The sequence below is a fragment of the Manis pentadactyla genome, chromosome 9, assembly GCF_030020395.1.
Source record: "Manis pentadactyla isolate mManPen7 chromosome 9, mManPen7.hap1, whole genome shotgun sequence".
Taxonomy (NCBI): Eukaryota; Metazoa; Chordata; class Mammalia; order Pholidota; family Manidae; genus Manis; species Manis pentadactyla.
In genome coordinates, this window is record NC_080027.1 from 96291883 (window position 1) to 96318163 (window position 26281).

Genomic DNA, 26281 nt, shown 5'->3' on the forward strand with positions numbered 1-26281 from the left:
ACTTGGACATGGTGTATGATCTTCTTGATGTATTTTTTTATTTGGTTTGCTAATATTTTGTTGAGTATTTTTGCGTCTATGTTCATCAGGGATATTGGTCTGTAATTTTCTTTTTTGTGTGTCTTTGCCTGGTTTTGGTATTAGAGTGTTGCTAGCTTCATAGAGTGAGTTTGGAAGTATTCCCTCCTCTTTTATTTTTTGGAAAACTTTAAGGAGAATGGATATTATGTCTTTTTTAAATGTGTGATAAAATTTAGCACTTTATCCATCTGGACCAGGGGTTTTGTTCTTGGGTCGTTTTTTATTACTGATTCAATTTTGTTGCTGGTAATTGGTCTGTTTATATATTCTGTTTCTTCCTTGGTCAGTCTTGGAATGTTGTCCTTTTCTAGAAAGTTGTCCATTTCTTCCAGGTTATCCAGCTTGTTGGCATATGGATTTTCATAGTATTCTCTAATAATTCTTTGTATTTCTGTGGTGTCCGTTGTGATTTTTCCTTTCTCATTTCTGATTCTGTTTATGTATGTTGATTCCCTTTTTCTCTTAGTAAGTCTGGCTAGGGGTTTATCTATTGTGTTAATTTTCTCAAAGAACCAGCACTTGATTTTATTGATTTTTTTCTATTGTTTTATTCTTCTCAATTTTATTTATTTCTGCTCTGATCTTTATTATGTCCCTCCTTCTGCTGACTTTGGGCCACATTTGTTCTTCTTTTTCCAGTTTCAGTAATTGTGACTTTAGACTATTCATTTGGGATTGTTCTTCCTTCTTTAAATAGGCCTGGATTACTATATACTTTCCTCTTAGAACTGCCTTCTCTGTGTCCCACAGTAGTTGGGGCATTGTGCTGTTGTTTTAATTTGTCTCCATATATTGCTTGATTTCTGTTTTAATTTGGTCATTGATCCATTGATTATTTAGGAGCATGTTGTTAAGCCTCCTTGTGTTTGTGAGCCTTTTTGTTTTCTTTGTACAATTTATTTCTAGTTTTATACCTTTGTGATCTGAGAAGTTGGTTGTTAGAATTTCAATCTTTTTAAATTTACTGAGGCTCTTTTTGTGGCCTAGTATATGGCCTATTCTGGAAAATGTTCCATGTGCACTCGAGAAGAATGTGTATCCTGCTACTTTCGGGTGTAGAGTTCTGTAGATGTCTGTTAGGTCCATCTGTTCTAGAGTGTTGTTCAGTGTGTCTGTGTCCTTACTTATTTTCTGTTTGGTTAATCTGTCCTTTGGAGAGAGTGCTGTGTTGAAGTTTCTTAAAATGAATGCATTGCATTCTATTTCCTCCTTTAATTCTGTTAGTATTTGTTTCACATATGTTGGTGCTCCTGTGTTGGGTGCATATATATTTATAATGGTTACATCCTCTTGTTGGACTGACCCCTTTATCATTATGTAATGTCCTTCTTTATCTCTTGTTATGTTCTTTGTTTTGAATTCTATTTTATCTGATACAAGTACTGCAACACCTGCTTTTTTCTCCCTACTGTTTGCATGAAATCTCTTTTCCATCCTTTCACTTTTAGTCTGTGTTTGTCTTTGGGTTTGAGGTGAGTCTCTTGTAAGCAGCATATAGATGGTTCTTGCTTTCTTATCTATTCTATTACTCTGTGTCTTTTGTTTGGTGCCTTCAGTCCATTCACACTTAGGGTGAATATCAATAGATATGTACTTATTGCCATTGCAGGCTTTAGAATCGTGGTTACCAAAGGTTCAAGGGTAGCTTCTTGACTGTCTAACTGTCTAATTTTAACTCACTTGGTATGCTATTACATACACAGTCTGATGTTTCTTTATTTCTCTCCCTTCTTATTCTTCCTCCTCTACTCTTTATATATTAGGTGTTTTGTTATGTACTCTTTTGTGTTTTCCTTGACTGCTTTTGTGGATAACTGATTTTGTTTTTTGCCTTTAGTTAGTATTTGGTTGATCTGCTTTCTTTGCTGTGATTTTATTTTTCTCTGGTGACATCTATTTAACCTTAGGAGTACTTCCATCTAGAGCGGCCCCTTTAAAATACCCTGTAGAGGTTGTTTGTGGGAGGCAAATTCCCTCAGCTTATGCTTATCTGGAAATTGTTTAATCCCTCCTTCAAATTTAAATGATATCTATAGCATCTTACTATGCTGATGGACAGTGACTGTAATGGGGTATGTGGTGGGGACTTGATAATAGGGGGAGTCTAGTAACCACAATGTTGTTCATGTAATTGTGCATTAATAATAGCAAAATTAAAAAAAAATTTTTTAATGATAGTCTTCCTGGATACAGTTTTCTTGGTTCAAGGCCCTTCTGTTTCATTGCATTAAGTATATCATGCAGTTCTCTTCTGGCCTGTAAAGTTTCTGTTGAGAAGTCTGATGATAGCCTGATGGGTTTTCCTTTGTAGGTGATCTTTTTGTCTCTCTGGCTGCCTTTAATACCATGTCCTTGTCTTTGATCTTTGCCATTTTATTATTATATGTCTTAGTGTTGTCCTCCTTGGGTCCCTAGTGTTGGCAGATCTGTGGGCTTCCATGGGCTGAGAGACTATTTCCTTCCCTAGCTTGGGCAAGTTTTCAGCAATTTTTTCTTCAAAGACATTTTCTATCCATTTTTCTCTCTCTTCTTCTCATATCCCTATTATGTGAATATTGTTCTGTTTTGATTGGTCACACAGTTCTCTTAATATTCTTTTATTCCTAGAGATCCTTTTTTTCTCTCTCTTCCTCAGCTTCTCTGTATTCCTGTTCTCTGTTTTCAATTTCATTAATAATCTCTTGCACCTCATCCAGTCTCTCTTAAGTCCTTCTATTGATTGTTTCATTTCTGTTATCTCCCTTTGGAATTCGTCCCTTAGCTCTTGCGTATTTCTCTGCAGGTTTATCAGCATGGTTGTGACTTTTATTATTTTGAATTGTTTTTCAGAAAGATTGATTATATCTATCTCACCAGGCCATCTATCTGGTGTTGTTTGAGTGATTTTGTACTGGACCAGGTTCTTCTACCTTTTCATGGTGATAGAAGTGATCACTGGCAAGTTGCATGTCTCAGCTGGGAGAACAAAGTCCCTTCCTGCTTGTTGGTTGCCTTGCCCTTCTGCGCTGCCTGTGCCAGTTACCCACACACAGGGAGCAGTCTCTGGGTTAATCCCCTGAGCTGCTGTGGGCAGGGCAGCCCTCGGGATGGCCTAGGACACTGTGGGGGATCACAGAGGAGTGGCGTGTGTTCTCTGCAAGAACAGTGCCCGTTAATGCCTTCGAGACTTTGCCCCAGCTTCCTCTGCCTGTGCCAGGCAGCTGCATACTGGCAGCAGCCTCTCGGTCTGGCCCAGTTAGCTGTGCACTGGGTGAAGACACTGCATGGTTGCTGTGGGTGGGGCTGCTCCCGGGCTGGTCCGCAGCAGTGGCAGGTCATCCGGTTTGCTTGCAGTGCTGGTGGAGGGGGGATGAATGGCAGGCTGCTTATTGCCATGAGGTTCTTTGGAGCTGCATTGCCACCCAGGGGGTTAGGGTGCCTGAAGTTCCTTAAGATTCCCAGCCTGCTGGGCTGAGTGCCGGGACAGTTTTGTCCACCTGTTAAGCGTTTGACCCTTTAAGACTTTTAAAGTGCCCTCTTTTCTTTTATCCCAGGGGAGCCGACTGAGGGAACCCGCTCGCAGTCTCCATCTCGGATTTTACTTTTTCCTTTTCTCTAATATCCAGTACACCATGCAATGTGTGTCTGTGCTCCTGGTGCAGATACTATGGCTGGTTATTTAGCATTCCTGTGCTTCCACTCCCTCCCCTCTCTGATTCTTTTCCTCCTGCCAGTGAGCTGGGGTTGGGGGTGTGCTCAGGTCCCACCAGGTCATGGCTTTGTATCTTACCCTTTTCGTGGGATGCTGAGTTCTCACAGATGTAGATGTAGCCTGGATGTTGTACTGTATCTTCTGGTCTCTCCTTTAGGAATAATTGTATTTGCTGTATTTTCAAAATATGTATGGTTTTGGGAGGAGATTTCCACCACCCTACTCATGCTGCCATCTTGAGCGCCCCCAGTCTCTGATTAGTCAATCTTTTAACATAGATAGGTCCACTTATTAGAGTTGCTCATCTCCTTTCTTGCATACCTTTATTTATAATACATCATCTGTGAGTTCCTATTTAACTTTCTTTAAATAGAAAATAAAATAGTGGAGTTGGGAGGGAACCCTAGAGTCACTGACAAAACAACAAAAGTGCTAGGTTTTTATAAATTTTTTTCTAGTCTTTTACTGTTATCTTACCTAACTCAGGAATCAGTGACTTGCTTTCTCAAACCTTCCCAAAGCCCATAACATTGATGTAATTCTACAGCTTCAGTAATAGTGTGGTCTGGCATGAACAGGTTTGGAAACAAACCTGATTTAGATTGCCATACAGTCACATAGTTAGATCTTAAAATGTGAGTGAAAAATCGTTTTGAGTAAGAAACAGAGATCTGTCATTATGGTATCATTTATGAAAATTACAACACACATCACAAGCAAAAATAAAGCATTTTTCATTTCACAAAGATACAAAGATACCCAAGGACATCTAACAAACAAGTATAATACAATGTTATATACATTGCGGGTGCCTGTTTGGGTAGAAGTGAATGGGAGAAGGGGAAAAGTAAAATACAATAAAAAGAATGACACTGGATTGATTTTTTTTTTCAAGAAACAAGGAGTATATTTTAGCTTATTTTTCAGGAGCTGAGGACCCCCTCCTTCCAGAACAAAAACAAAAAAGTTTTACACTTTTCTTAGGCCCATTTCTTTGGAAATTTTCTTTGATTGTATAGCACCAATATCTGCATACACTCTCAAATATTTTCTTTTCAAGAATTGGATGTGTAATATGTATTTGTCCATTTGCAATTCAGCTCTTCAAAATATTAGTTACCAATTAAAATACACAAATGACCAAGGACAATGAAACATCAAAATGCATGTTTTAATAAAATGCTGGCTCTATATTTACTAACTGGTGACACTGAGCAAGTTTTTTAAGTATTTCTGTGCCTCAGTTCTCTCATCTAAGTAATAGTAAATAATAATGATAATAACAATATTTATTTCATTAGGTTATTATAAGGATTAAATGAGTTAATATATGTAAAGGGCTTAGAAAGAGCATCTGGCACATAATGAGCACTATAAACATGTGTTACAACAGCTACTTAAATGTTTGGGAGATTTCACCAATGCAGCCCTCTTGGCCTGGAGTTTCTTTGTGGGTATGTTTTTAACTATAATTTCTCTCTCTTTAATTGGTTTAGGGCTATTTGGATTATTTCTTTATTCTTGAGTGAATTTTGGTTGTTTTTCAAAGAATTGTCCAGTTCATCTATCTTGTCAATGTTATAGGCACAAGGTATTCATAATACTCAGTTATCCTTTTATTGTCTATAGAATAGAATTTCTAGTGATGTAATTTTCTCATTCCTGATATTGGTAATTTGGTTTTTCTCTTTTTTATTTAACCAATCTGGCTAAAGGTTAATGATTTGTTTTCTCAAGGAATCAGTTTTTTGGTTTTATTGATTTTCTGTAATGATTTTCTGTTTTCTATTTCACTAATCATCACTATTTCCTTCTTTCATTTACTTTGGGTTAAATTTGTTTTTATTTTTACAGTTTCTTAATGTTGAGGCTTAGATCATTCATTTGAGGCCTTTACTTTTTTCTAATATGACTTTAATGCTATAACTTTTCCTCTAAGCTGTATGCCACAAATTTTGATATTTTGTGTTTTCATTTTTTCAGTTCAACATACTTCCTCATTTTCTTTGTGATTTTTTCTTTTACCTATGGGTTATTTGGAAGGACAATATTTAATTTCTGAGTATTTAATTATTCTCCAGATAGCTCTCTGTTACTGATTTCTAATTAAGTTCCATTATATTAAGAAAAGATATTTTTAATTTGAATTCCTTTAGATTTATAGAGAATTGTTTTGTAGTTATGAATATTGTCTATTTAGTAAATGTTTCTTGTGTACTTGAAAACATTATGCATTCTCTGTTGTTGGCTGAAGCATTTTATAAATGTCAATTAGGTTTATGGTTAAAGTCTTCTATATGCTTACTGATTATCTGTTGACTTATTCTATTGATTGCTGAGAAATGGGTATTAAAATCTCCAGCTATAATTGTAGATTTATGTCTTTATACCTTCAATTCTATATGTTTTTGCTTTGTATATCTTGAAGTTCTGTTATTAGGTATACAAATTAATTACAGATGTTACATCCTTCTGATGAACCAACTCCTTCATCACTATGAAATGACCCTTTTTACTCTAATGATCATTTTTGCTCTGAAATCCACTTTGTATATTAACATAGCCACTCCAACCTTCTTTTGATTAATGTTAGCACAACATATCTTTTTTCCATTCTTTTAATATAACCACTTGTGTCCTTAAAGTTTTTTTTAAGTTGGATCTTACATGTTTACCCAATCTGAACATTTTTGCTTTCTTATTGGGGTTCACTTAATGTGATTTTTGTTTGTAATTATTGGATTTAAATCTACCATTTGACTATTTGTCCCTTCTGGGTTTTTTTCTTTTCTTTTCCACTTTTCTGCCTTCTTTTTGATTGAGCATTTTTTATATAATTCCAGTATATCTTCCTTATTGCCTTTTTAGCTATTTCTGTTTGTTTTGGTTTTTTACTGGCTGCTTTAGAGTTTGTGGTACATATCTTTAATTTATCTTATTCATTCCTCAAATTATATCACTTAATGTATATGGTATATTTCCATTTTCTCTCTCACAGCCTTTATATTCTTGTTGTCAAACATTTTACTTCTACATTGCTAATATTCTTGCTTTATAGACAGTTATCTTTTTAAAGAGACTCAAATAAGAAAAAAGCATGTTATATTTACACACATATTTATCATTTCCAGTGTTCTTCATTCTTTTGTATAGATCCAGATTTTCATCTAGTAACATTTTCCTTCTGACTGTCAATTTTTACTTTATATATTTGAAAATATGTTATTAGATGCATTCAGATTTTAAATTCTCCCCCTGGTGAGTTGAAATGTTAAACATTGTGAAATGACCATCTTTCTCTTTAGTACATTTTTTGCCTCAAGTCTATTTTGTTTTATATTTAATATAGCTATATCAACTTTCCTTTACTCAGTATTTCCATATTATTTCTTCCTTTTAATTGTCAACTTTTCGATTGCCTTTTATGTTAACTATATTTTGATACACCAAATATTTGCATATAAAAATTTTATTATTGTCCATTCTGAAAATCTTTGTCTTTTAATTAGAGCATCAATCTACTTATATTTATTGCAATTAAAGATATATTTGGGGTTTTAACTTCCATGTTATTTTGTGCTTTAATTTTCCCATCTTTTCTCTCTACCCACCCCAAGCTTCTTGTCATTTTAGGTTTAGTTGCGTTTTTTTGTCATTCCATTTCCCCCTTCTACTGGTTTATAGTTACATAGTTAGTCCCCACCTTATCCATAGGGGGATATGTTTCAAGATACCCTGTGGATGTCTGAAGCCACAGATGGTACCAAACCCCACATATACTATGTTTTTTCCTATACATACATACCTATGATAAAGTTTAACTTATAAATTAGGCACAGTAAGAGATTAACCATAACTAAAAATAAAATAGAACAATTATAACAATATGCTGCAAGAAGAGTTATATGAATGTGGTTGCTTTCTTAAAATGTCTTATCATACTGTACTCATTCTTCTTGTGATGATGTGTGAGATAATAAATGCCTGTGTGATAAGATGACATGAGGTGAATGACATGGGCATTGTGGTGGAGCATTATGCCACCATTGCTCTTCTGGTGCTATGTCTGAAGAAGGATCATCTGCTTCTGGAGTGTGGCTGAATGAGGGTAACTGAAACTACAGAAGGTGAAGGCACAGATAAGGAGAACTACTGTATATTCTGCCTGTATCTCTAGTCAGTTTTCCTTAGAAAATATTATATGAATATTTAATTTATGCAAGACTAAATTTAATTAAACATATAACTCTTTCCCAAACTCATATAGTGTTGAATTCATGGATTTTTAATTCCATCTTGTTTTTACACTATTAGAGTTATTACTATTTAATACAGCAATGTATATTTCCCCTGTCTTTATCATTTTTCTTTTTTGTCTTGAGTACTCCCATCTTGTATTTCTTCCCTTCTGATCTTGGAACATCTTTAATATTTTAGTGAGAGGCTACTGGTGATTACATAACAGTTTTTTTGTTTGTCTGAAAATATCTTTGATTCATTTTCAGTTTTGAAAACTATTTTCTCCAGATATAGAACTCTAGTTCAGTTATTATTTTCCTAAAGCACATTAAAAATATTATTCCATTGTTTTTGATGTCCAGTATTTCTGTTGAGAAGTCTCTTACAATTTAAATTCCTGTTCCTCTGATTGCTTTTAAGATTCTATTCTTTGCTTTCTGGATTTTTACTATGATATGTCTAGATGTGGATTTCTTTCATCCTGCTTGGGATTTCTTGAGCCTCTTGAATCTGTGGTTCCTCATCGTCTTCAAGTATCTTGTCAAATACTGGCTATGACTCTTTATCCTTTCTTCTGTAACACTGATTAAATGTATGTTAAACCTGCTGAATCTATTTGCCGGGGGTCTTTAATTTAATATTTTTATTTAATATTTTTATCTCTCTGGGATACATTCTTATAATTTATTCTGATCTGTCTTCCACTTGACTACTTTTTTTTTTAAGAGGGCATCTCTCATATTTATTGATCAAATAGTTGTTAACAACAATAAAATTCTGTATAGGGGACTCAATGCACAGCCATTAATCAACCCCAAGCCTATATCTCAACAGTCTCCAATCTTCTGAAGCATAACAAACAAGTTCTTACATGGTGAACAAGGTCTTACATAGTGAATAAGTTTACATAGTGAATAAGTTCTTACATGGTAAACAGTGCAAGGGCAGTCGTATCACAGAAACTTTCAGTTTTGATCACGCATCATGAACTATAAACAATCAAGTCAGATATGATTATTCATTTGATTTTTATACTTGATTTATATGTGAATCCCACATTTCTCCCTTATTATTATTATTATTATTAATAATAAAATGCTGAAGTGGTAGGTAGATGCAAGATAAAGTAGAAAACAATTTAGTGCTGTAAGAGGGCAAATGTAGATGATCAGGTCTGTGCCTATAGACTAAGTATTAATCCAAGCTAGACATGGGCAACAAAACATCCACGGATGCAGAAGATTTCTCTCAAAACAGGGGGCGTGAGGTTCTAAGCCTCCCCTCTGTTGGTCCCCAATTTCTCTCCTGATGGCCCCCCTGCGACTGTGCCTGTCTTAGGTTGTTCCTCCCTTGAGGAATCTTACCCATCTCTGGCTAACCAGCACTTGACTACTTTTTTGTCATGCCTATTCTGATGTCTAAATTACACACTGTGTTTTTAATTTGATTGTTTTGTTCTTAATTTCTTGAATTTGATTTGATTTAATTTGATTGATTTTTAATTTATTTTTCCTTTTAAAAATACACTGACACATTTTATAGTTTCTTTCTACAGATATTTTCAAGCTTGTCATTTATCCTACAAAACTAGTCAACATATCTGTTTGATAAGCTGCATCTATTAGTTCCATATCTGAAGTCTGAGTGTGTGTATTTCTTCTATTTCTTCTCCCCTTTCATTGTTTTTTCTGGTTATTACTCATACATACCTTATTTCCTGTGCTTGCAGAATATGCTTACATTTCACAAAAGATAATATTAAACTTTTCAAGTCTAATTATGTGCAAGAACATTCCAATAGAATTATTTTTATCACTACATATGAAGAATAGTATGGCATACAGCAGAATACAGGTGTAAATTTTATAATTAGTTCCTTTCCTTAACATAGAACTAAATTTATTTTTAATGTAACAATCTTCACTGTCTTCAACTTTATCACAAAAGATTATATATTTTTGTGTTATACCACTTAGCAACCAGCATTAGTAAATAAACCTTGTCTCAGAAATAAAATGTTTCAACAAGATTTTTTAGAGGCATAAAGTTTCTGTTCTCATCACAACAGATTAGCCAGAACCAAATTGATCTCCCTCTGAAGAAATATATATATATATAGTTTTACAGATCTCAAGATAGCTATAAATAATTTGTATTTGTATATATTTGTTTATATATTTATATGGTGTTAAAATACTTGTATATTTATAATTCATATATAAATTTATACATATACATAACTCATATATATATGTATGTATGTATGTGTATATATATATATATATAAAACAAAGAACTACCAAAAAGTAACCTAGGAATATAAGAATTGCAGTTACCATACTTTAAAAATGTGAGAGCTGGAATTTTCTGCCTCTAATATCATATATGTTCTGTAAATAGCTTTACCTGAGAAGAATGCAACCTTATGGAATGCTGAAAATTGGAATTAAACATGTCCCAGAGGGAAGAAGATAGCAAAAACATATGCAAAAGGCAAATGGACATTTTTTTAATTGCTCAAAAACAACAAAGATGTTCAGGCAAATAATTCCTAATAGTCTCAAAAATTACAGACAATATATCCATAATCATTTTAAAACTTCAAAGAAGAAATGAAAAGGTCACTGACAAGGTTATTAGGAAACAGAAGAAAGTAAAAAGTTTTCTATGCTTAGGATATACATGAAAAATGATATTGCAATGACAAAAGTCAAATGAGAGGGAAACTATATAAATAAAAGGACTATGGTAATATAAAATTAAAAGGAAAATGTGACAAAATCTAATATATATTCTAGAAAAATAGTTTTGAGATAGACAAATTAGAAAAAATGGTAAATATATTTTTTGTCTTACCTAAAAAAAAGATTTACATATGCTTAAAAGTATCCATTGCTGCCATTCCCAATTTTCCTGCTTTACATAAACTTTTTCGCTTTCTTTTTCAGACAGTAACATTTTCTCAGAATACAAATTATGAGTCAGTGGATGATTACTTTCAGTTGCAGTAAGTATGACTTAAAAGAACCTACTCATATTAAATATACTATTCAGGTTATTGATTTGTAGGTACTCTTTCATTTAAATGGCCTCATATCCTTTTAAATACCCAGATTTCAAATTCCTTTAAATGTTTGGATAGCTATAAAGTTAGTATTCTATACAAAATACAGAATATGCCTTGCAATTAAATGGAAACATGACCTATCTGAAGGTTCTCATTTATCCAATAGCAGATGCAAAAAAATGGGCTGTTTCTTAGTTCAGTAATTTTTTCAAATGTTTTATCATTCAGTCCCATCCCAAAGTCTTCACATACTATCCTTAAGCAGAAAACAGAACTCTAATAACCCAGGAAGTTTTAACTGAGTAGAATCGGATAAAACACCAACTTTGGCTCCTGGAATGAGGTAGCACCTAAACAATTTCCAGAAGAAGGAACCAACCTGGAATTATGTCATCAGGCATTTATACAGTTATCATTATGTCCTGACCCAGTGTATTTTCTGGAAAAATAGCATTGCTTCCCTAGGAAAAAGTCCATTTCTCTCTAGTGTGCTGTAACTCCGAGTGCCTACCCACCTCCATGCACATCGCCTCCCAGATGTTCAAGCTACACAAGCACACAAGAAAGATGAAGTATTGCTGCCATGGGACACATCTCTAGTGGGAGAAGATGAACAGCCAGTAATAAGATAAACAAACAGGTCATTCCAAATAGTTGTAAGTGCTGTTAAGAAAATAAAAGAGAATGAAGTGGTGGAGAGTGGCCAGGAGCAGGGGCAAATGCTCCTTCATGAGCAGTAGTCAAGCGACGAGCAATTCCTCCCTTTCCCCCTCACCCACCGACTTTCTCATGATTCTTCTAATGTTGTGGGTTCCTTTGGGTATTTTAGTTTTTGTGGAGATTAACTCAGAATTCTGTTGCTGTAGACTGTGCATCAAATTGTCCAGGATACTTTAGGTCAGTCTGTGACTTGAGAAAAAAATACTAAAAGATTTTTGATCAGCCATGGTAGGAAAAAAAGATCTACCTTTAAGAAAAACTGTGTAGAAAATCGAAGATACAATATTTACTGTAGTGTCCTTTACAGATCTATGCTATATTCCTGAATTTATCAAAGATTCAATCAAATTTTTTTAAAAGCCATAACTGGCATAATTACAAGGTACTTCTGATTTTAGAGGTGTTAAATGAGGGGAAAAGAATGTACCTTAGAATTGAGGAAATATGGTACAGTGATTTAAAAATATAAAAACATGCTATTTGTATCTTCACTTATTATCTTTTATATCTAATGTACCACAAATAAATATCAAAATGTAATGAATATTGGAAGGAAAAAGACATTTGTGTTTGTTTTTCCAAACCATAAAAATCTTAGCAGGGTTGGGTGTGAATAAAGCTTCCAAAATTTCTATGACTTTTGAGCCCTCCCAACCTGCCTGACCACAGAATGATTTATGTGCACTTTAAAATCTAGAAATGCATTATGTTTATCTGCCTTTTGTTTCCAGGCAGATCACAGTAGGCAGCAAAATGCAGTTCCAAAAGCTAATTTTCTAACTTACTCTTTATCGTTCCAAAGGTGTTATCAGTGGGAGGGGAAAGTCTGTAGAGGCTAGAGAAGGAACCAGTGGCTATAGCCTTGCAATACCATCAAGAAGCTGGGCAATTTGTCAGTGGCAGAGCCCATCCTTCAGGGACCGAGAGGGTGTTAATGAAATGGAGCTGAAATGTTGATAGATACTCATTTCTGTTTCCCATTATGCCCATTCTGTGGGCCAAAATATGGAATACCATGATGTGGAAATGACTAAGGAATGGCCACAAACCACCCTCCAGGCCTCTAGAATTCCCCTGGCTGGTGGAGGTCAGTCTCATTGTGTGCATGGGACTTTTCATCTGCTCTCAGAAAAGCAGTCATGCCTACCTCCCTTGTGAGTCTATAATCGCCTCTGTGTGTTGTTTCCCCTAGACACCAGAACATGGGTCTCCTGCTTGTTCAGGTTAGACCTAGTGGATATTCAAAAACATGTCAAATAAGCCAAAAGGTAAGTGGCAAGGTCATTTCTTCCATATAATACCACTCCCCTAATATGTGGCCACACTTTGTAATGTTCCACAGTAGAGATAACATTATTTTGATATGGAAACAGAAGATCAGATTTCTGCCATCCATGAGTTTACCATTGAAAGTGAGTTATATAAACACATTAAAAAATGTGATATTACTAGTTTTCAAAGATAAAACCATGTAAAGGAAAACTGAAACTATTGGGAACAACTAAAATTGGACAGGGTTTGCCAGAAAAGACAGCCAGTCATGTCTATATTTATTCTGTATTTATTTAGTCAAAGAATTGAATCTTTTTTTTTCATTCAAAAAGTTTTATTGTGTGCCTACTATGTTCCTATGTTTCAGTCTGTGATAGGGAATGGAAAAGTTACAAAGATGAAAAGACAGAGTCCCTCCCCTAGGTGTAAGAGAAGGTGAGAAACGCAGACATCAGATAGCCCAGAGGAAGGAGTAAGAGATTTTTATTGGGAGCAGATGGCGCTGCACGATGTGGCTGTCAAAGAGTAGAGCAGCAGGTGCAAAGAGAACCCCAGGAAGAGCCATGCACAGCAGCACAGGGTGTTCCCGTAGCCACAGGTGTTGTGTATTAAACACAGATCCTTAACCGCCACCCCCTCCTTTGAGTCTGTTCCATGCTGAGAGATGCTTCCTCTCTTTTCCTTCTCAGGAAGAGCTCAGCACTGAGGCCAACATAATCCCATGTCTCTGCAGTTAAGAGAATAATACTAAGAAAGCTAATGTAGTCATAGTTTTCTTGGGTCTGTATGTCAGAATTTCTCTAAGGTGTCTGGTCCTAGGGGATCATGTGGCAGCTCTACATTAGCTGGTACCCTAAAAAACAGGCTTATTCATGCTTCCCACACTCTTATACCCATACCTTCATTCAAGATCCACCTGCCAGTCAACTCATATTTTTAATCCTAGTCATGGTTGTTGATTCTGAAGCTCAGGGAAATTGTTGTCAACTAGGACCCGGAAGAGATGGGATGATATGAGTAAGGTCATCAAGTGATGGTGGGCCCTTACTATGAAAGATTTGAGGACTCAATCAGCCGTGTATGTTATATGGGTAATTTAGTAAAAATAAAGGGAAGGCCCATGTTTCTAAACACATTTAATGGGAAAACAAAGATTTGAAGATAATGGACCACAAAAACTGTGGGTAGAGTTGTTGAAGAACAAATCAGGTCCTGTAGGTAATATCAGCTGATTCGGGAAATAATATCCATGAACTCCTGCTGTGGAGCATGCCTTTCAAATGAAGCCTAAAAGACCTTGGTTCAGCAGGTCCAACCCTTTAAATCCATCAAGTTTGGCTGGACATCATTCTCTATCTGCACCCTCCCAATCCCTGAGTCCTCCTGTAGGATAGGAGGACTAAGGTTTTTCTCAGATTTGCCTTGTGGAAACATGCAACATGTTTAAGACAGAAGGCAAGTGTGTAGACTCCACTTAGAAAGCCTGGGGCCTGGAGCAAGACAAGGTAGACAGCCGTAAGGTGGAAACAGAAGTAGGCTTCCCAGTCGAAGAAGAACTAAGACTCTGGGTTAAAAAGAAGTCAAATTAATGGGCAACTGTTCTGTAGAAACCTGCCAGCTAAGTCAGGTGCAAGCTGAAAGTGCAGAGCTGACAGTCATGTTTGCAGAGGTATTGGTGAAACATGAGACTGGCTCAGTTCCTTGACATACTGATGTAAGAAAGCACATAACTAATCTCTGGGCCTTGTGAGCAATAAGGGTGGAAAGCAAAGAAAAAGAGAAAAGTGACCAAAGAAGAAGAACACAGCACACAGCAGCAAAACAAAACCCTCCATTTAAAAGGCTACTATTTCAAACATAAAATGTACATGCTCTTAGCTGCAGTAATATTTTAGATCATGTGAATCAGAACCACTGAACTCACCACCTAAATCACTTCATTCTAGGTGTTTCAGATAGCTGTTGGCTGTGATGCTAGCAAATTCATTGTTGTTAAAGGGCAAGTATATTTGCATTTGACCTGTCTTATTCTTTTCATTTTAAAACAAATGATGAACTAACTGGTAATTACTAGTGATAATATTAGCCTGATGACATGTTCATAATAAAATCCAAAACTGAATTGGCCTTGGTGTCCAAAACTGAGTCGACACTTTGTCCAAACCAAACTTGGAACTTTTTGCCATGTCAAATGTTACAATTAAATCATATGAAAAGGGAAAAAGAGTTAACATCTTTCTCTATCACCAGCATTTTTCTCCACCTTCCCTTTTGACAAACCTATGTCCATCTCCCACCGATACCTCTCTCAGCAATTCTGGCTACAACTAACTCATTCCCAGTGAAATGAGAGGGAGTAACTCTTCCCTCTGCTTCCATCCTAATCAACCAGTTATAATTTCATTTCTGTCAGAACTGCTCACATTCACTTCAGCGAAGCCTGTTTTCCGCACCATATTCAGTGGGAATTCTCTTAGAGCAAACCAACAGAAGCACCAGTGTTTCCCCCAGAGAACTCCAAAGTGTGCCTTTTATTAATCTTACTGTGGTTTACAACAAAGCACCTGGATTTTGTGTCATCCACTTGCCACACAGCTCTCTTTCTTCTGCATGGAAGAGTATCAGCCAGCACACACAATCTGTTTAACTGATGTGAAACGTACAGTGCAGACAGCAAGGTACCATGATTCCTTTCCTGTGGTTAGAACTGAGAGTGAGTTGGGGAACCACTCACATAGCCTCTTATGTGAATCTGTTTATGAAATGACTTGCTCTCATCCAAAACAAATGACCACTCATCTGTCATTCTAATAATCATTTAAACACTGAATTGTAATAATCTGTTGCTGGATTGATAGTTAAGAATTCCCATCTCAGCAAGGAATTTGCATTTCCTATAATTCCTTTTTCAGGAAATGCAAAGACTAACTGACCTATACAGCCCATAGCATCCTATTTCTGAAATGGTCTACATTCCTTGCTCCTTAGAAAATGTTCTGTGGATAAACACTGGCATCACCTGGAACTTGGTAGGAATGTAGAATATCCACACCTGCTGAGTCAGAACCTCTATTTTAACAAGATTTCCAGACCTGTAGGGGCATTAAAATTTGAGAATAACTGTTCTAAACAACATGTTATGAAAATCAATTCTCAATACCACTACATACAGATTTCCTTCTTCAGTGAAATGCAAAGCAGTTTGAATCAATCTAATTCTAGGGCCTAGATAGCAATTGTTAAGCTTGATTGTTTATCAGAATGGCCTGCAGAGCATGTTTTAAAAGGACCTTACTCCAGGCCTCTTAGTCACTGCACCACTATTCTAGTACCCTCATATCTTGGATTCAGGCTGTGGTGGGCCTAAGGTTTCACAGTCACCAAAGGAGACCTATGGAGTTCAAGGTACTTCAGACCATAGCACAATCAATGAAGGAGAGCATCTCTTGGGGTCTACTTTGGGATCAGGGTGGGGGAGATGGTCTGGACTTCCAATATCTATCTAAACACCATGGTGATTAGGGTCCTTCTAAGCTGTACTGGGAGCAGCCAGCAAAAACAGTCAAATGAATAATTCAACTTACTAAAAGCTCCACCATTTCATAGACCATAATAACCTCATGTAGGCATGAACCCTAGTTAGAAATTATGTGAATCCTTAAAATAGCTTCTTACCTGCACTGCTAAGACTCTAGTAGCAATTAGAAATCTTTGTTTTAAAAAATATATATGAGGGATAAAACAGTCCAAAGAAATTTGCCTTCATTTTGATAGATTCTCTATCATTTTTCATATTTATCAAATATAAGGGGTAAACCAGTATATTTCAAGTTCTGGTGTCTTCAGAAATATTTATAATGTTTTAAAATATCTGACGTTTTAAAAATAGAAATGCTAGAGCCACACACCAACTCCAAAGATTCTAATTCAGTAAATGGTGATTCTGTGACACTCTCACGTTTGAGAATCAGAGTTAAGTGATTAAATGTTTGTGCAAGTATATAAGGAATGATGATATTAAATCTTCACTATTGTTTTTATTTTCTTTTAGATTTAATAAAAAAGAATGTCTTCGGCATGATTTTTTTTACATTATTGAAAAGTAAGAAATATTTTTTAATATTATAAGCATTGAGTTTTATATTAATGTAGTAGTTTTATATTGTAGTAATTTAGAATCTGCTAATATTTATTCCTATTAGCATCAGTCTTTCCTGTTATATGCATTCATTGCTATGAATTTACCTCTAGGCACTGTTTTTACTGCATCTCAGAAATTTTGATAAGTTGTGTTTTCATTTTCATTTAGTTCAAAATTCTTTTTAATCTCTCTTCAGATGTCTTCTTTGACCCATGTGTTATTTAGAAGTATCATGTTTAATCTCCACATATTTGGGGAGTATTTTTAATTATGTTATCTATTTGACTTTTGACATACCTCCTTACCAAAACAAAGTAATGATTTTAGTTTTAAAGTTTGAGAAGAGGAAAGATATGTAATGAAAGATGTCTTTTTTATAGGTCATATCTGAGGGATCGACCATCAAAAAACTTGGTAAGAAAACCATAACTTTGTCAACTAGCCAGTTATGGAAAATAACTAAAACATTTTTTTCCTTTTCTAGAGAGTACACTATAATTGGAAAAAATACGGCTGCCCATTGAGACTTGATTTCAGAGAAAAGTTTCACCCTTTGGTTCAATTGTAAGTATATTCTCCTTAAAATTTTTCTTAATTTGAAAGTTTTAAAATAAAAGTATGAAAGCAAGGCTACTTAGTCTTGCATTTAATATAAATATTTTTAACCACCCACTATATGCAGCACTAGGTTTTCAGTACTAGTTATACAAAGTTAGACAATCCATGGTCCCTGCCTGTTGAGAGAGATACAGTTGAGTAGCTGAGGCTGTTCCCAGGGGAGAAACAGTCTCTTAACCTTGCTTTATCATCTCTAAACCTCTCCCCAAGCTCCTACCAGCACCCTTGCCTGTTTGATAGGAACCACCTTCTCCAGGTCACATAAGACTTTTTTTTCCATGGGCCCATAATGACTGAAAGCTTGAAAGAAAAGAAACTAGATTACTGATAATGGGCAGTACATTGGGGAGACTTCAAAAATAGTATCTCTAACTTAATTCTTTTGAACAATATTTCATAATAAAAATATGAATAAAATGCTATCAGAAAGGCTTTCCCAAGTAACTTTGTATCAGTTTGCTTGCTTCTCTGACTTTATTCTTCATTTACGATTATAAAAGTTACACAGCTCGTTAAAAATTTTTAAATATTGAAAATATGAGATAAATGGACCATATTTCTGACTTTTTTGCTACTATAAAAAAATTGTGAGTAACCATTTATGTACATGTTTGGAAACTAGTCTGGATATACCATTAGGATAAATTACTATAAGTGAAATTCCTATGTGTAGAACATCAAAATTGTAGTCAAGGCTTTCAGCTTTTGGGAAACTCTTAGGCTAGAGACAACTTCTGAGCTCTCTCAGGGTGGCTCGGTATGGAGTAACTCCTGTTTAGTTTTGCTATCGGAGCTTTACCTGCTGGTATCCAGAAGGCCTCTGCCAGCACGTTCTGCCCACCACTCCTGGCCCATGGCAGTTCCAAGCTCTGCACTGGGCCCATGTCTCTTACATCCCTCTCCTGCACTCCCTCTGCTGTGGGTTCTGCGAGCTGTCAGGCTGACCTGCTGTCTTCAGTCTTCTTCACCTAATCATGCCCCTGCTTTTCCTGGACACCCTGGTCACTCCCCAACTGAGGCCTAGTTTTTTGTTCTTCTATTTGTTTTTATTTTGTGCAGTGCCTAATCCCCCACAGGTAAAACAAACAAACAAGCAAACAAAACATATCTTAATGTTCTTTCCCAGAGAAGGGCTCTCTTCAGTTCAATTCATTACCAAACACCTACTTTGCACCAATTATTGTGCTAGGCACTGGGAGTTCAAAGATAAATAAGACACGATTTCTGCTCTCAAGGGCTCAGGAGTCTGATGGATTGGATAAGCACATGGCCTGATAGGCTAAGTGAATGATAGAAAAGGGATGTCATGGTGATTGGTATTGAAACTCAAAGGAAAAGACTTCAGCACAGCTATGGAAGGGAGAGGGGCTCTCAGATATTCCCAGAAAAGTTGGATTTGAGCTGAGTCACTGAGTCTTAAAGGATAATGGATATTTAGCTGAAGGCAGGGAGGAAAGGAGGAGATGAGTGAGGAAGGTAATAGTGAATTCCAGTGGGTAAACCTTAAAAGCAAAAGTGGTAGTTCGGGGAAGTTTATATTTCAAATAGTATAATGTCGTTGGGGCATAAAGTGAGGCATGACATGTCAGAAAAGGCAGGGACACTAGCTGGAGTCCAGATTATGGAAGCCTTTTTATCCATTCTTACAGTAGAATGGCATGATCAGGTATTTGCTTCAGGTAGTTCTCTCTGGGAAAAGTGTAGAGGACAAATTGCAGAGAAACAAGTCTAAGTTGGGAGACCAGGTAGTAAACTGTATTGGTAGTCCAGGGAGGGAAAAACAAAAAGATGACTGAAATATCAGCAAGGACAAAGATATATTGTTTATGAGAAAAATTAGGAGTCATAACAGGCAAAATTTAATAATTGATAGGTGTGAGTGGTGAGAGAGAGAATGAGGAAGATGAATGAGTCAGAGGTGACATCAGTTAGAGGTCTCCCACAAACTTCCCCCACCATATCTGTCCATCTTCAAGTGTCTGTACCCACGAACACTGTCTTCCTATCAACATAGATGAAGTAAATGTGTGTTTAAGGTCTGTCTCCATTTGTGAACTAGAGCTCTATCCCCATTCCTAATTAAGAAATTGCTCCTGAATTTCTCCTGCATCACCAACTTTTCCTTATCTACTGGATCATCAAAGAAATACGTACTTCTTTCCCACAACAAAAACAAAAATGCCACTACTCCTTTAGCTACTATACTCATCATCACCAACTCTCCCCCTATTGTCTCCCATCAGACTTTGCCCCCACACTCCCAAGGGCACTGCCAGCCAGTGTGACCGTGGCCTCCAGACTGCTGATCCCAGCGGTCAGTTCTCAGGTTGCACCTTAGTTGATCTCATTAACAAGAATTGACACAGTTGGTCATTCCCTCCTACTTGAAATACTGTCTTCATTTGGCTTCCAGGATATCACATTCTCCTACTTTTCCTGCTACCTCTTTGATATCTCCTCCATGATCTCCTACTTCCTCCTTTTTTCCATGACCTGTTAATGTTGGAATGCCCCAAAGTTCAGGGATTTCTTTTCTCTTCTCCACCTCAACAGGCTGTCTTACTGATATCATCCAGTCTCATGAACCTGAATGTCTCAATATATAACTCCTGTATCTCTAGTATGTATCTCTAGTCAGAATATCTCCCCTTGTATCAGTCAAATAGGACTAGGCTGTGCAGGAGTAACAAACCCCAATATCTCATCTTAACTCTTTTCATATCATAGTCTGACATACAGCATAGTTACCTCATGGCCTCCTAGGTGATCACTGTGAAAAAAGATTGGAAAAAGGAAGACTGGGAGGTTGCATGGGATGCTTAAAGGATCAGGCCTAGCAGTGGTTCTGACTTCCAGCCACATCCTGTTATCTGGAACCTAATGCCATGGCCCCCAATCTAACCCCAAGGTGAGCTAGAAAATGTCCATATGCTCAAGAATATTTGGTGAGCACAAACAGTGTCTGCAAAACTCCTGAGCTCCAGTCTCATAAATCCACTTAGATTATCTTGGTGAATAGATGTATGACATTTCCACTTAGATACTGAATAGGTAGAGCAAACTTAATCCAAAACTTAACTCCTGATCCTCCCCTCAAAACCTGCTCCATTAATAGACTTCCCCATTTTAACTGATAGCAACCCCAACCTTCTGTTGATTGGGTAAAAACTTTGGGCTCACTCCTGACTTCTCTTTCTCTTACATCCTTCATTCAATTCATCAGTAAATCCTACTGGCTCCACTTTCAAAATACATAGAGAATCTGACAATTCATCACCACTTAAACTGCCCCCACCCTGCCATCATCTCACCTGGATTATTGCAACAGCCTTTGTGTTGGTCTAGAGTACATCAGGAGTGATTCATTTAAAACAAAGAGCACCTCATTCCGAAGCTCAAAATCCATATCCCTGAGCAAAGGCCAGGTCCTCACACTGACTTAAGAGGCTCTGTGTGAACTCCTGTTTCTCCAGCTGAGCTCCACCACACTCCCCAGGTGCCCTTCCCAGGCCTCCTTAGGCTCCTAAGGGAGCAGAGCACACTCACCCTCAGTGCCCTGCACGTGCTCTTTCCTAAGTCTGTGGTGCCCTTTCCCGAGGTGGTCACTTAGCTGGTTCCCTCACCACCTTCCCTTCTTTGTTCAGACATCACTTTTTCAATGAGGCCCAAGCTGACAGTCGGGTTTCAAAGTACAAACTGCCTCTGCACCAGCTTCACATCTCACCTGTCTTTTTTGGTTCATAGTATTTATCACCACCTAACAAATTACATTTTACTTATTTTGCCTGTTTGTTGTCTTTTCTTTGCTACTATAATGTAAGCTCTGTAACAAAGAGCTTTTTGTCTCTTTTGATCACTGCTCTCAGCACCTCAAGCACTGCCAACAAATATGTAATTTGTCATAGTTAGTAATTAATTGTAAATAAGTAAGCAACCAATAAATATTTGCTGCATGAACTTGTGAACTTATGTTTGTGGCTTCCCCAAACTAGACAAATAGTAATACCACCACTTGTAATATAAAATAGGGAAGAAAAGGTAGGCTAAAGGGGGAAGATGAGTGGTTGGGTTTTAGACATCTTCAATTTGAGGAGTCTGTGTGACATCCAGAAGGAAACTGCAATAAAACAAAACTGAAGCATCTGAAGTGCATGTAAACTATCTGAGCTGGAGATATATGTATTTGGAAGTCAAGTGCAATTTTGTGATATTAAGAATAGTTGTGGGTGATCAAAATAGTTGTTGGGGTACCTAGAGGTCAAATTGCACCACTCATCCCTGGCCAAATCTTGAATGAATTGGGTAATAGAACAAAGGAGTCAGAAGATGACAGTTATTACTTATTACTTGTTACTGACAAAAAAAATGTATTGGCAGATGTAGCTTACATTTGCAAAAGTGGGCTTCCTGATACTATATGACAAATACTATATCTAACAGAGTTAGAAAGAAGTAAAAATGAATGCAGACAGTGACTGGTTTGGAAATAGGAACATAGGCATTGAGAAAGGTCATTCTGACAACCTTGGTTTACTTACATGAATAGTCAGGAGGGCCATCTGTAAACTGAGAGAAGGAAGGGGTTGAGGAAGGGCTTTGAGGAGGATGCCAAGGTCACTAAGGGTAATGTGAGAAGCGGCTGGCTAAGAACCAGTAAAAAGATTACTGGGCAACACTGAGGGCACAACTGAGGTAAGACACCGTGAATGGGTCCAATCCCCACAGATGCTGAATTTCTGAAGTAGCATGTGCACAAATGAAGAAGGCATATTATAATGACCAAGGTTTGGTTCCACGTTGGATGCAAGGGGAAGAACAAGAGTGAGTCCAGGATGCTGGTGAGAGAGGGATCAGATGACCCACTTGAGATTGGGCTAAGCAGGGAAGGAAGAGGCACCTGCTTTGCAGCAGGAATGCAGAGGAGTCACAAGCTGGCAGTCTCTGTGAGGTCATGGGGCAGATGGGAGGATCTGAAAGATGGAGGGGTGGGGGGTTTGGAGAGGGCACTGCTGCAGAGCACTACTCCGGACCATCGTGGCAGCCCTTTTGCCTAGAGGTGTATCTCTGCTACCAGTAATCACCTGTTGCTTCCAATTCTCCTAGGATAATTAACTGAACGTTAGAGGACTATTTACCAGATAACTATGGAGGGACAGTCAGATCAATAAGGCTCAATGTGCTATTCAGTGAGGTATTTATCAGGGGCAAATTTGCTTGCTAATTAATTGAGCTCTGAGAAACAGGCAGACAGGAGTGGCCACTGGGAAATTCATCTGCAGACTAGGTCTCTAGATAACAATAAATTTGCCTTTATAGAGAATGGCTCAATAATATATTGGACTGAATTTTACAGGTAAGAGGACAATAGATTCACCATCAAACATAAATAAGAATGAAGCAAGTCTCCAAGTATGATCTAACTGGGAATATAAGCCACCCCAGCTGCCTCTTTGCTGCCTCAATAACCATAACAACACATCCCAGACTAGCGTTGGTGCCACAGGAGCAACCCCAGAGGACACAGGATATAATGGCTCTGCTATGTTGCAGGGAGTTCAGTAGCAGGTTATGGATATTCTAGGGGACTCAGATTTTGTTTGAATCAGATATATGGTGAGACACACAGGCATGGAAGTGATTGTTGTGAAGGAAGAAGTTTGTTACACATACCAATCCCAGGAGTCTGAGGCACAGCACACCACCCAGGGCCACTCGGGGAAGCACAGGGGTCAGTCTGGAGGAGAGGGAGTGAAGCCTTTACTGTGTTTCTGCAGGAAGAAATGGATACGACAGGGTTGACTAGTTTGGATGATTTCCATGGGCATAGGGACTGTTTCTATTTACCTGGTATCTGGCCCTGGGGCAATTAGGCCACCTCAGAAAGGTGGTGGCTAGGGGTGTGGGCTATGGAGTGGTTGGTTTGCAAATTGAAAGTGTTCCTAGGGTTACTATTTCTACCCAGGAAGGGCTGTTCCCCCAGGATCAGCAAGGCCCCAGATATTAGAGGATCACCATATGGAAAGTAAAAGGCATGGTTAACACATGGGTTCTCCAGAGTGGTCACACAGGATTGAATTCTTACGTGTTTAATGAACAAAGAGGTCTGTCTCTCCTTCCCAATTTAAAAATGCAACTGCCATAGTAGAGAAGTCACAAACTATAGGGAAGCTAGTTGCCAACAAGTGACATTTCTGAATTTATCATGTTTAATTAGAACCACATAATAAATTAACATTAATGAAAATAAGCCATGCTTGCACAGGCAAGTTATTTTTGTCTTATATTCTCAATGAAATAAACAGAACATCAAAGATCATAAACCCAGGATGGGTCATGCAATTTGCTCTTATGGCCACTAGGTGACACTGTAGCTTATTGCTTTTGTGAGTGTCAAACCATACCAGCTCAGAGTTCAATTATGATCCTTTTTATTTAAATAAGACATATGGCTTTGCAACTATAATTCTTAATAATTCATAAATCTGATAGCTTTCAAGAGATGCAATCAAGCATGCTGCACCTTCCAAAGCTCCAAGAATTAGAGCTTGATAAAGCCTGATGCAAATCTCTGAAACTACAAAACTATGTGTACTCACACACAGGTGCATTTTCCTGTGGGGAGAGTCCAGAGCAATTATTAGAGATCTCCATGACCTCTTCCCGTGCCAAGAAAGAAGTCAAGCACCACTACCCCAACCCCTGGTTAGTTACACCTGAGTTCATCTCTTTATGGTTTCTAAAAACTAAGGTGGAAATTAGATAGCTTCTCAGATACCACTTCCTGACACTCAAAATTTTTCTGCCCAATTTGTTAGAATGAGACAATAAGTTTTTTTTTTTTTTATAACTAGGGGTGGATGGTAACAAGTTGTACCAGAACTAGAAAGCCAGATAGAATGACTGGAAAGTCAGGCACAGATCTGGGCAGTGAATAAGGAGATGTTGTCAAGGGTTTTTATTTTTTATGAATACACAGACATGTGAAGCAAGACAATGTATCAGACACTGGGGCAACAGTCCAGAGTCGGCAGCTCAGAAGCAAGTGCCTGAGACCAAGGTCCTAAGTGAAATTTCCATCCAAGGGGTGCAGGGGACAATTCCATTCAGAAAAATGGCCAGTAACTGATGAAGAAAGAAGGCATGTAACCATTTTTTTTTCTTTTTCTTTTTTTTCTTTTGGCATTATCAATGCACAATTACATGAGCAACACCATGGCCACTAGACTCCCCCTACCATGAAGTCCCCACCACACACTTCATCACAGTCACCGTCCATCAGCGTAGTAAGATGTTATAGAATCACCACCCATCTTCTCCTCACTACACTGCCTCCCGCATATCCCCCACCCTGCTACATTACGTGTGCTAATTGTAATACCCCCCTTCTCCCCCTTATCCCTCCCTTCCCACCTATCTTCCCCAGTCCCTTTCCCTTTGGTAACTGTTAGTCCATATCTGGGTTCTGTGAGTCTGCCGCCACCCTGCTCCTTCATTCCCTCCCCACCCCTCCCCTCCGTTCCCATACTTCACAGATGAGTGAAATTATTTGATACTTGTCTTTCTCCACATGGCCCACTTCACTGAGCATAATACCCTCTAGCTCCATCCATGTTGCTGCAAATGGCAGGATTTGTTTTCTTCTTATGGCTGAATAATATTCCATTGTGTATATGTACCACATCTTCTTTATCCATTCATCTACTGATGGACACTTAGGTTGCTTCCATTTCTTGGCTATTGTAAATAGTGCTACAAAAAACATAGGGGTGCATATGTTTTTTTCAAACTGGGCTGCTGCATTCTTAGGGTAAATTCCTAGGAGTGGAATTTCTATTTTTAGTTTTTTGAGGAACCTCCATACTGCTTTTCACAAAGGTTGAACTAATTTACATTCCCACCACCAGTGTAGGAGGGTTCCCCTTTCTCCACACCTCGCCAACATTTGTTGTTGTTTGTCTTTTGGATGGTGGCCATCCTGATGTGCGGTCATATCTCATTGTGCTTTTAATTTGCATTTCTCTAATGATTAGCAATGAGGAGCATCTTTTCATGTGCCTGTTGGCCATCTGAATTTCTTCTTTGGGAGTGTCTGTTCAGCTCCTTGGCCCATTTTTTAATTGGGTTATTTGCTTTTTGTTTATTGAGGTGCATGAGCTCTTTATATAATTTGGAGGTCAACCCCTTATCAGATATGTCATTTATTAATATATTCTCCCATACTCTAGGATGTCTTTTTTGGTCTACTGATGGTGTTCTTTGCTGTACAGAAGCTTTTTAGTTTGATATAGTCCCACTTGTTCATTTTTGCTTTTGTTTCCCTTGCCCGGGGAAATATGTTCATGAAGAAGTTGCTCATGTTTGTGTCCAAGAGATTTTTGCCTATGTTTTTTTCCAAGAGTTTTATGTTTCCATGACTTACATTCAGGTCTTTGATCCATTTTGAGTTTACTTT

General features: G+C 37.4%; 1 protein-coding gene across 1 annotated transcript in view; it reads left to right on the forward strand.

The window, feature by feature from the left end:
* CATSPERE (catsper channel auxiliary subunit epsilon) overlaps positions 1–26281 on the forward strand; it is a 153466-nt gene that overhangs the window by 101070 nt on the left and 26115 nt on the right. Inside the window, exons 12-17 of the mRNA XM_057508224.1 lie at positions 10960–11018; positions 12991–13066; positions 15017–15069; positions 17122–17172; positions 17592–17625; positions 17696–17775. Of these exons, the coding sequence (XP_057364207.1) occupies positions 10960–11018; positions 12991–13066; positions 15017–15069; positions 17122–17172; positions 17592–17625; positions 17696–17775 (353 nt within the window). The remainder of the gene's footprint in view (positions 1–10959; positions 11019–12990; positions 13067–15016; positions 15070–17121; positions 17173–17591; positions 17626–17695; positions 17776–26281) is intronic.